Source organism: Anolis carolinensis, unplaced genomic scaffold, assembly GCF_035594765.1.
Source record: "Anolis carolinensis isolate JA03-04 unplaced genomic scaffold, rAnoCar3.1.pri scaffold_7, whole genome shotgun sequence".
NCBI lineage: Eukaryota > Metazoa > Chordata > Lepidosauria > Squamata > Dactyloidae > Anolis > Anolis carolinensis.
In genome coordinates this window covers 12,478,627-12,490,257 of record NW_026943818.1, presented here as the reverse complement: position 1 = coordinate 12,490,257, position 11,631 = coordinate 12,478,627, and the positions used below count along the sequence as shown (strand labels likewise).

General features: G+C 42.5%; 1 protein-coding gene across 1 annotated transcript; it reads left to right on the top strand.

Moving 5' to 3' along the window:
- The first annotated feature begins 176 nt into the window (after positions 1–176).
- Positions 177–9,643, top strand: dipk1b (divergent protein kinase domain 1B). Its single transcript, XM_062960420.1, has 5 exons — positions 177–502; positions 2,561–2,695; positions 5,896–6,003; positions 6,244–6,423; positions 8,525–9,643. Exons 1-5 carry the CDS (start codon positions 449–451, stop codon positions 9,335–9,337), a joined length of 1,290 nt encoding a protein of 429 aa, XP_062816490.1. The 5' UTR covers positions 177–448; the 3' UTR covers positions 9,338–9,643.
- Positions 9,644–11,631: the final 1,988 nt, after the last annotated feature.

Sequence of the window (11,631 nt, the reverse complement as noted above, 5' to 3'; positions counted from 1 at the left end):
ACTGGGTAGGACCAAACCCTACACAATTTAAAATAAAGATGTATAATCCCTCCATTCTTTGGTTTGCATTGAAAGCATAGTAAAGCTATTGAGGGGGGGGGGGGGGAATGTGTCTTTTTTTTTCTTTTTCTATCGGAGGGCAAAAAGGGGAGACCCGGGCAGACCTCCCCTTTAAGAGAAGCCAAGCACTATGTTGCAGCAGCAGCAGCCGCCTCCTCCTCCTCCATTGCACCGTTATAGAGACCATGTATTTATTTTATTTTAGGGGGGTGGGTGTCCTTTTTCCTCCCATCTGGCTTGCTGGGGGGGTTGAGAAGCTGGAGCTCCTGATGCACCTGAGCTGAAGCTGCAAAACCAGACCCAGCCCTATTTTATTTTATTTTATTTTATTTTATTTGGTGTGTTTGCACTGGATTTCCTGGAGCCCCCAACTCATGCAGAGCCCAGCATGCGGAGGCTGAAGCGCCTGGTGCTATTCTGCCCCTTTAATAGGGCCTTGCAGGTAAGGGGGCAAAAATAGGGTGGGTGGGATTTTTGGGGGGGCAATTGATGCTGAAGGTGCCATTGGAGGCCCCAGTGCAATGGATGGCCTAAAGCTTTGCAACACTGCAATACAAAAAAACTGGTCCCAGGTAGCAGCAGCTATTCTAAAATAATAATCATAATAATAGTAATATAGCCACATCTCTGCAAAGAATGCAATAATAATAATAATAATAAAGCCACATCTCTGCAATGCAATAATAATAATAATATATCCACATCTCTGCAACGTATGCAATAATAATGATGATAATAATAATAATATATCCACATCTCTGCAAAGTATGCAATAATAATAATAATAAAGCCACATCTCTGCAATGCAATAATAATAATAATATATCCACATCTCTGCAACGTATGCAATAATAATAATAATAATAATAATAATAATAAATCCACATCTCTGCAAAGTATGCAATAATAATAATAAAGCCACATCTCTGCAATGCAATAATAATAATAATATATCCACATCTCTGCAACGTATGCAATAACAATAATAATAATAATATATCCACATCTCTGCAAAGTATGCAATAATAATAATAATAAAGCCAAATCTCTGCAATGCAATAATAATAATAATATATCCACACCTCTGCAAAGTATGCAATAATAATAATAATAAAGCCACATCTCTGCAATGCAATAATAATAATAATATATCCACATCTCTGCAACGTATGCAATAATAATAATAATAATAATATATCCACATCTCTGCAATGCAATAATAATAATAATATATCCACATCTCTGCAACGTATGCAATAATAATCGTAATAATAATAATAATATAGCCACATCTCTGCAAAGTATGCAATAATAAGAATATATCCACATCTTCAAAGAATGCAATAATAATAGTAATATATCCACATCTTCAAATAATACGATAATAATGATAATATATCCACATCTTCAAAGAATGCAATAATAATAATAGTAATATATCCACATCTCTGCAAAGAATGCAATAATAATAATAATAATAATAATCACATCTCTGCAAAGTATGCAATAATAATATATCCACATCTCTGCAAAGTATGCCGTAATAATGATAATAATAATAATATATCCACATCTCTGCAAAGTATGCAATAATAATAATAATAATAATAATAATAATAATAATATAGCCACATCTCTACAAATAATGCAATAATAATAATAATAATAATAATAATAATAATAATAATATATCCACATCTTCAAAGAATGCAACAATAATAATAATAATCATAATAGTAATATAGCCACATCTCTGCAAATATGCAATAGTAATCATAATATCTCCCCATCTCTGCAAAGTATGCAATAATAATCATAATAATAAATCCACACCTCTGTAGAATATGCAATAATAATATAGTAATATATCCACATCTTTGCAACTATGCAGTAATAATAATAGTAATATATCCACATCTCTGCAATGTATGCAATAATAATAGTATATCCACATCTGCAACATATCCAATAATAATAAATCCACATTTCTGCAGAGTATGCAATAATAATAATACTGTAGTAATATATCCACATCTCTGCAATGTATGCAATAATAATAATAATGGTAATAATATATCCCCATCTCTGCAAAGTATGCGATAATAGTAAAGTGCTGTCGAAGGCTTCCATGGCCGTAATCACTGGGTTGCTGTGAGTTTTCCAGGCTGTCTGGCCATGTTCCAGAAGCATTCCCTCCTGACGTTTCTCCCACATCTATGGCAGGCATCCTCAGAGGTTGTGAGGTCTGTTGGAAACTAGGCAAGTGGGAATAATGTCCAGGGTGGGAGAAAGAGCCATTGACCACCTTGATTAGCACTGAATAGCCTTGCAGCTTCAAGGCCTGGCTGGGGGAGAGGGCATCTCAAGAAGGAATGGTGGAGCTGTGCCTGGCTGTTCTTCCTTTCCTTCAGATACCTAACCACTAATGGACTATGCTGGTTTATTTCCTTCTCCCCACCATTCCCAGTTTGATGAACCTCTTAATTATTATTTTTTGCAGAGCCGTCTTCCTGGCATCAAGGTGAAATACCTCTTCTTTGTCTGGCTGGGCATTTTCGTGGGCAGCTGGGTGGTCTACATGCATTACTCGTCCTATTCGGAGCTCTGCCGGGGACACGTTTGCCAGGCGATTATTGTGAGTTTTATTGTCTCATCGTCTCCAATTAAGAAAGCTTAAATTGGTGTCTATTGATTGACAATCAATCAATTGATGAATTAACTTTGAGTGGCAGGGCATCTTATTGTGTGTGTGTCAACCTACAACAGGAAAGACTGACAGCAGCTGCCTCCAGAATCATCATTATCAATATTATATTACTAGCTTGGGGTCATTTGAGTAATGTATTATTATTATTATTATTATTGTATGACACAGCAAACAAGATAGACATGCTGGATTTCATATCACAAAATCACAAGTCGAACACTTCCCAAGTGTCTAGGACTGTGTGATGTATATTATTATTATTATTATTATTATTATTATTATTATTTTATTATGACACAGCAAACAAGATAGACATGCTGGATTTCGTTTCACAAAATCACAAGTCAAACACTTCCTAAGTGTCTAGGACTATGTGATGTATTATTATTATTATTATTATTATTATTATTATTATTATTATTATTATTATTATATTATGACACATCAAACAAGATAGATATACTGGATTTCGTATCACAAAATCCCAAGTCGAACACTTCCCAAGTCTCTAGGACTGTGTATTATTATTATTATTATTATTATTATTATTTTATTATGTCACAGCAAACAAGATAGATATGCTGGATTTCATATCACAAAATCGCGAGTTGAACACTTCCCAAGTGTCTAGGACTGATTATTATTATTATTATTATTATTATTATAAATGATACAGCATCTTATTGTGTGTGTGTCAACCTACAACAGGAAAGACTGACAGCAGCTGCCTCCAGAATCATCATTATCAATATTATATTACTAGCTTGGGGTCATTTGAGTAATGTTAGTTGGGTTCAGTGGGTGCGAGTGAACTACAACTCCCATATGCAAGTCCCATCATCCATGGTCCATCCCCCTCCAAACAGCGCCAGGTTGTAGAGTCGCAAATAAATGTATATTTATTTATATTTCTAAATATATAAATGTCGCAAATAAATAAATAAATAAATAAATAGAGTAAGTCATGGGGGCTTTATGTGCCAAGTTTGGTCTTGATCCGGCATTGGTGAGTGTTGCAGTGGTCTGAGGAAGTGAGCGAAGAAACTGTCAATCCCATCATCCCTGGTCCATTGTTCCTTCAAACCGCAGGAGGACGTAAACTGGGCTACATTGGACCTTTGTGTCAAGTTTGGTACAGTTTCGTCATTCATGGGTATGACAGTGGTCTCTGGGAGATGAATTGGATGAACGTCCTGCAAATCCCATCATCCTTGGTCCATCCTCCGCCAAACTGCTGCAGTGTGTAAAGTGTGTCATTTGGGATATGTGTGGCAAGTTTCATCCTGTTCTGTCATTTGTGGCAGTTGCAGTGGCCTCGGGAAGTGAGTGGAAGTACTGCAAATCCCATCATCCTCTGTACATTCTCCCCCAAAATGCACCAGGGCGTAAAGTGGGTCATGGGGGTTCTATATTCCAAGTTTGGTACTGTTTCATCATTCGTGGGCATCGCAGTGGTCTATAGGAGGTGATTTGGACAAAGGTACTACAAATCCCATAATCCTTGGTCCATCCGTCCCCAAAGTGCTACAGCATGTAAAGGGTGTCATTTGGGATATGTGTGCAAGGTTTTGTTCAATTCTGTCATTCGTGGCAGTTGCTGTGGTCTCAAGAAGTGAGTGAAGGTACTGTAAATCCCATCATCCTTGGTCCATCCTGCCGCAATCTGCACCAGGACATAAAGGCAGTCACAGGGGTTCTGTGTGCCAAGTTTGGTCCAGTTCCCTCACTGGTGGGTGTTGCAGTGGTCTGCAGGAGGCGAAGCGATTGAAAGTACTGCAAATCCCATCATATGTGGCCCATCATCCCCAAATGGCACCAGGACATAGAATGGGTCCTAGGGGTTATGTGTACCAAGTTTGGTCCTTATTCGTCCTTAGTGGGAGTCCCAGTGCTCTCAGGAAGTGAGTGGAGGTATTGGAAGTCCCATCATCCATGGCCCATCCCCTTTCAAACAGTGCCAGGATGTAGAGTAGGTCACGGGGGATCTGTGTAGCAAGTTTGGTCCTTATTTGTCCTTGTTGGGGGTGGCAGTGGTTTCGGGAAGTGAGTGAAGATACTGCAAGTCCCATCGTCCATGGTCTATCCCCCACCAAACAGTGCCAGGATGTAGAGTGAGTCATGGGGGCTCTGTGTACCAAGTTTGGTCCTTATTCGTCCTTAGTGGGGGTCCCAGTGCTCTCAGGAAGTGAGTGGAGGTATTGGAAGTCCCATCATCCATGGCCCATCCCCTTTCAAACAGTGCCAGGATGTAGAGTAGGTTATGGGGGATCTGTGTACCAAGTTTGGTCCTTATTTGTCATTGTTGGGGGTGGTAGTGGTTTCGGGAAGTGAGTGAAGATACTGCAAGTCCCATCGTCCATGGTCTATCCCCCGCCAAACAGTGCCAGGTTGTAGAGTGAGTCATGGGGGCTCTGTGTAGCAAGTTTGGTCCTTATTCGTCAATAGTGCTCTCAGGAAGTGAGTGAAGGTATTGCATGTCCCATCATCCATGGTCCATCAAGCTGCCACATACCCGCATACAAACATACAAACATTGACTGTTATTATATACATTTTATTATTATCATTAGTGGGAGTCACAGTGCTCTCAGGAAGTGAGTGAAGGTATCACATGTCCTATCATCCATGGTCTATCAAGCTGCCACATACTCACATACAAACAAACATACATACATACAAACATTGACTTTTATTATATAGATAGATTTTATTATTATTATTAATTTAATTTTAATTATTTTATTATATACATATATATATCACTAGCTGTGCCCGGCCATGCATTGCTGTGGTGTTGTCTGGTGGTGCCTGTATTTTATAGGCAGTGTGGAAGAGGCTTAAGTGAGGCCTAACTCTGCCTGTCCCCTGGGCTGAGTGGGTTGCTAGGAGACCAAGTGGGCAGAGCTTAGCCTTCTAACTGGCAGCAATTGGATAAAAACAATTATTCCTCTCCCTCTAATTAGGACTTTATTTTTCTTTTCTTTTTGTTGTATGAACGTAGAGGCGTGGATGAGGGGTTGTGCTGTCAATTTTCAAGGTTGTGGGGTGTTTAGTTTTGTTGTTTTGTCGGTCGCCAGGATTCCATCACTCTTTTATATATATAGATTTGCTTTTTCTTTCCTTCCCAGTGTGATCAGTATCATAAAGGGATTATTTCCGGATCCACGTGCAAAGATCTCTGCGAGGAACGTACTTTGGTTTTCCAGCAATGCCTCTCTTCCTCTCCGACCCAACAGGTAGGTGGTTGGACTGCAACTCCCATCAGTTTGCCAGGAATATGGGCATTGTAGTTCAGTGGGGTTGCCATATTTCCTGGCAAACTGGGACCTCTGATTTAGAGACGTCGGTGATAATGTTTTGCTCCGGTCTCGGGTTCATGACGTCTCAGTAACGGAAGAACTACACCGTGGAACTACAAATCCCAGGATGTCAAAAGATTGGTGGCTAACCAGGCTAATCTTTTGGCTCCTTCACAGGTATACAGTGGGCTCTGGAAGGAGGAGACGGAAGTGATCATCAAATGCGGCATCGAAGAAGCCCTCAAGGCCGACGCTTTCCCAGAGTCGGGGCCCAGGAGAGACGTAGTTCTCTTCAACAAGCCGACAAGGGGGACGTCGATGGACGAGTTCCGGGAGATGCTTCTGAACTTCTTAAAAGTGAGTGGGTTTTGCAACTGGGAGAGCAAAGAGTCAACTCTCAAAGCCATTCCGTACATCAGGTGTATTTGTGGAGCTCTGGGATTTGTAGTTTTGCAAGAGCTTTAGCCTTCTCTGCCCAAGAGTTCAGGTGGCTCACACAACTCCCATGCAGACCGAAAAGTTGCAGGTTCGAATCCGGGGAGCTTCTGCCAACCTAGCAGTTTGAAACCATGCAAATGTGAGTAGATCAATAGATACCGCCCCAGCAGGAAGGTAACGGTGCTCCATGTAGTCATGCCAGCCACATGACCTCAGAGGTGTCTATGGACAACACCAGCTCTTCGGCTTAGAAATGGAGATGAGCACCAACCCCCAGAGTGTGAGTAGATCAATAGGTACTGCTCTGGCGGGAAGGTAGCGGGCTCCATGCAGTCATGCCAGTGGCCACGTGACCTTGGAGGTGTCTATGGACAACGCCGGCTCTTCGGCTTAGAAATGGAGATGAGCACCAACCCCCAGAGTGTGAGTAGATCAATAGGTACTGCTCTGGCGGGAAGGTAGCGGGCTCCATGCAGTCATGCCAGTGGCCACGTGACCTTGGAGGTGTCTATGGACAACGCCGGCTCTTCGGCTTAGAAATGGAGATGAGCATCAACCCCCAGAGTGTGAGTAGATCAATAGGTACTGCTCTGGCGGGAAGGTAGCGGGCTCCATGCAGTCATGCCAGTGGCCACGTGACCTTGGAGGTGTCTATGGACAACGCCGGCTCTTCGGCTTAGAAATGGAGATGAGCACCAACCCCCAGAGTGTGAGTAGATCAATAGGTACTGCTCTGGCGGGAAGGTAGCGGGCTCCATGCAGTCATGCCAGTGGCCACGTGACCTTGGAGGTGTCTATGGACAACGCCGGCTCTTCGGCTTAGAAATGGAGATGAGCATCAACCCCCAGAGTGTGAGTAGATCAATAGGTACTGCTCTGGCGGGAAGGTAGCGGGCTCCATGCAGTCATGCCAGTGGCCACGTGACCTTGGAGGTGTCTATGGACAACGCCGGCTCTTCGGCTTAGAAATGGAGATGAGCATCAACCCCCAGAGTGTGAGTAGATCAATAGGTACTGCTCTGGCGGGAAGGTAGCGGGCTCCATGCAGTCATGCCAGTGGCCACGTGACCTTGGAGGTGTCTATGGACAACTTCGGCTTAGAAATGGAGATGAGCATCAACCCACAGAGTCGGTCACGACTGGACTTAACGTCAGGGGAAAACCTTTACCTATCCAGAAAGTAGATTACATTTTGGAATTAAAAATGAACAAAGTATAGGCGAAAACATTTACCATTGTCAGCGGCAGAGTTTGGTGGGGAAGGAGTTGCCAAGCTCATTCCTCACTATGATAAGTGCCTAGATTTGAATGGCGACTATGCTGAGAAGTGGTATTTGGGTATGATAAATGTTTTCTCCTATACTTTGTTCATTTTTAATTCCAAAACGTAATCTACTTTCTGGGTAACCCTCATATTACTAGGCATGTCCGATCGATGAAAAAAGTTTCAATTCTCGTTTCTAAAGTAGGGGGCGCTGGCGCTTCGATATAGAAAGTATTTCCATTTTTTTCACCCAAAGATTTCGGATATTTCTGAAAATTCGTAATGATTCTAAATGTTTCTAAAATGGTGGATGCGCAATCGCAAAAAAAACAACAACTGGGGGGGGGGGGCTTTTACAGGGCTCCCCCGCCCTCATTTCTTGAGCTATCCTCATCAACCCTAGCCCCCACCTTTGCGTCCATCGTGGAAGCTTCTGATTGGCCGGGGAGCGGCAGCCATGTCAGGCTGTGCTAAGCTCCCATTCTAGGTAGGTTGCAGAAACGAAAAAAAAATTAAAAAATATTTAAAAAAATATATTTTAAAAAAAATTTGGGGGAAAAAAAATTAACGAAACATTAAGAGACAATTAGAGAATGGGCCAACAATGGTTCGAAATTACATTGCCAGTTGCGCTGTGAGACAGTGTCTCGGAATGCATATCAAAAAGCGAGAACAATCCGAAATAATTCCGATATACGATTCAAAACGATTTTTTGGACATGTCTAATTATTACTAATATTTGTTTGTTTCCACAGTCCACTCTTGGGGACCAACCCTCCTTGGGAAACCTAGTGAACAAAATCATCGCGATGGCCGACGTCAGTCGAGACGGGAAGCTGTCTCTCGCGGAGGCCAAGTCCATCTGGGCCCTTGTCCAGCTGAATGACTTCTTGCTGATCCTCTCTCTGCACGAGAAGGAGCACGCCTCCAGACTCTTGGGCCACTGCGGGGACTTGTACGTGACCGAGAAAATCCCGCACACGTCGCTCTACACGGCGGAGGTGCCCTCTTTCTTGCGTCCGCTGTTGCCTTCTGCCGTCCACCGACTCCTCCGCCGGTGGTTCTCCCCGGCCTGGCCGCGCCGAGCCAAAATCGCCCTCGGCCTCTTGGAGTTTGTGGAGGAGATCTTCCACGGCACTTACGGCACCTTCTACATCTGCGACGGAGCCTTCGCCGACATGGGCTACAACGAGCGGCACGATTTCAAGGTGACGGACCTGCGGAAGGTGGCCGCCGAGTCGGCGGTGCGGGGCTTCCTCAAAGGCCGGCGCTGCGAGCAGAACGCCGACTGCACCTACGGCACGGACTGCGTGGCGCCCTGTGACAAGCTGATGAAGCAGTGCAAGAGCGACGTGGTGCAGCCCAACCTGGCCAAGGCCTGCGGGTTCCTGCAGGAGTATCTGCTCCACGGGGCGCCGTCCGAGCTGAAGGACGAGCTGGGGAAGCAGCTGAAGACCTGCACCACGCTCAGCGGCCTGGCCAGCCAGATGGAGGTCCACCACTCGCTGGTGCTGAGCAACCTCAAGACGTTGTTGTGGAAGACCATCTCGGACACCAAATATTCGTAGGGAGAAGAGGATGAAGGAACCAACGAAGGCCAACATGGGATTCCTCTCGTTCTCGCTGTTCGGCAAAACAATCAGACCCCAAAAAACTGCCGCAATTGGACAAGGAGAACTTTATGCTGTATAGAAGGATAAGCTTTGATTGGATGGACAATCGGCGGGACAGTTGTCCGTTGTCCACAATTGGACAAGGAGAATCTTATGCTGTATAGAAGGACAAGCTTTGAATGGATGGACAATTGCCCGTTTTGCAGCCATTTCTTGTCTTACAATGTCAATAAACACTGTCTCGTTGTGGTTGCTATATTACTCTGTTGCCACACAAGCATCTTTGCAGCTCTTGCTTTCTCATCCTCAGATTTGGATTAAATGTTGTCAGGAAAATCCCATTTTAGACTGCCATAACTCAGAAATAACTACTCAGTTACGAGGGTTATCCAGAAAGTAGATTACGTTTTGGAATTAAAAGATGAACAAAGTATAGGAGAAAACATTTATCATACCCAAATACCACTGCTCAACATAGTCGCCATTCAAATCTAGGCACTTATCATAGTGATGAATGAGCTTGGCAACTCCTTCCCCACCAAACTCTGCCGCTTGCATACTAAAAAAGTATAGGAGAAAACATTTTCCATCTGCAGTTGAAAGCCACACCCAAATACCACTTCTCAACCAGCCGGTCTCCCCTTTCTGCAGCTGCGCATCGTCACCAAAACGCTGGGTTGAGGACACAAGCGTCAGAGTTTTGTGGGGAAGGAGTTGCCAAGCTCATTTATCGCTATGAGAAGTGCCTAGATTTGAATGGCGACTATGTTGAGAAGTGGTATTTGGGTGTGGCTTTCAACTGCATATGGTAAATGTTTTCTCCTGTACTTTTTGAGGACGCAGGCGGCAGAGTTTTGTGGGCAAGGAGTTGCCAAGCTCATTCATCGCTAGGATAAGTGCCTAGATTTGAATGGCGACTATGTTGAGAAGTGGTATTTGGGTGTGGCTTTCAACTGCATATGGTAAATGTTTTCTCCTGTACTTTTTGAGGACGCAGGCGGCAGAGTTTTGTGGGGAAGGAGTTGCCAAGCTCATTCATCGCTAGGATAAGTGCCTAGATTTGAATGGCGACTATGTTGAGAAGTGGTATTTGGGTGTGGCTTTCAACTGCATATGGTAAATGTTTTCTCCTGTACTTTTTGAGGACGCAAGCAGCAGAGTTTTGTGGGGAAGGAGTTGCCAAGCTCATTTATCGCTATGAGAAGTGACTAGATTTGAATGGCGACTATGTTGAGAAGTGGTATTTGGTTGTGGCTTTCTACTGCATATGGTAAATGTTTTCTCCTATACTTTTTGAGGACGCAAGCGGCAGAGTTTGGTGGGGAAGGAGTGGCCAAGCTCATTCATTGCTATGATAAGTGCCTAGATTTGAATGGCGATTATGTTGAGAAGTGGTATTTGGGTGTGACTTTCAACTGGATATGGTAAATATTTTCTCCTATACTTTGTTAATTTTTAATTCCAAAACGTAATCTACTTTCTGGATAACCCTTGTATATTGCCCAGCGAACCTTATAAAATAATTTCCATTTTTTTTCTTTTTTCTTTCTATCGTACCAAAGGTACAAATGCCAACCTCCCGAGATCAAATCCTTCCAGAATTAATTTTTTTTGTTGCTTTAATGCTGTCCACTCTTTAATCCATATTAATACACAGGTCTCATGATACAGTTTCAAATCTGGTAAACCTAATCCACCTCTTATTTTCGTCTTTTTAATTTTGTAACTTAATTCTTGTTTTTTTTCCCTTGCCATATGAATTTGGCAAGGTCTTTATTTTCCAGTTCGTTCCTGAGGATCGTGATTGTTTGAAATAAATAGAATTTTAGGCAATATATTCATCTTTATGGCTGCTATTCTGCCCATTAAGGAGAGATTTAAACATTTCCAGTTTTCCAAATTTTTCTTGATCTCCTTCCATTTCAATTCATAATTATTTTTCAGCAACTGCATTTTTCGAAGTAATGGTTACTCCCAGATATTTAATTTTATTCATAATTGTAGTCCCGTCAACTTTTTGGTATTTTTTTTAAAAAATAGTTTTTATTGTGTTATAAGTAATATTTACAGTGAAAGTGGGGGAAAACATTGTGATGAGAAGGGAGAGAAAGCAGAAAAAAACAAAAAAAGACAAAAGAAAAAAAGAAAAGGAAAAAAAGAGGAAAAAAACCTATTCCATAAAGGAAGAAATAGAAAAAAATATTTCTTCTATTTTCTTTCCAGTTGGTCTTTTGCATTGCTTTTCATAC

Bases quoted from the DNA above. Each gene is read 5' to 3' on its own strand.
- dipk1b (XM_062960420.1), top strand. From the start codon at position 449: ATGCGGAGGCTGAAGCGCCTGGTGCTATTCTGCCCCTTTAATAGGGCC. The intron at 503-2,560 runs GTAAGGGGGCAA...TATTTTTTGCAG, and splicing joins CCTTTAATAGGGCCTTGCAG to AGCCGTCTTCCTGGCATCAA. The intron at 6,004-6,243 runs GTAGGTGGTTGG...GCTCCTTCACAG, and splicing joins CTTCCTCTCCGACCCAACAG to GTATACAGTGGGCTCTGGAA.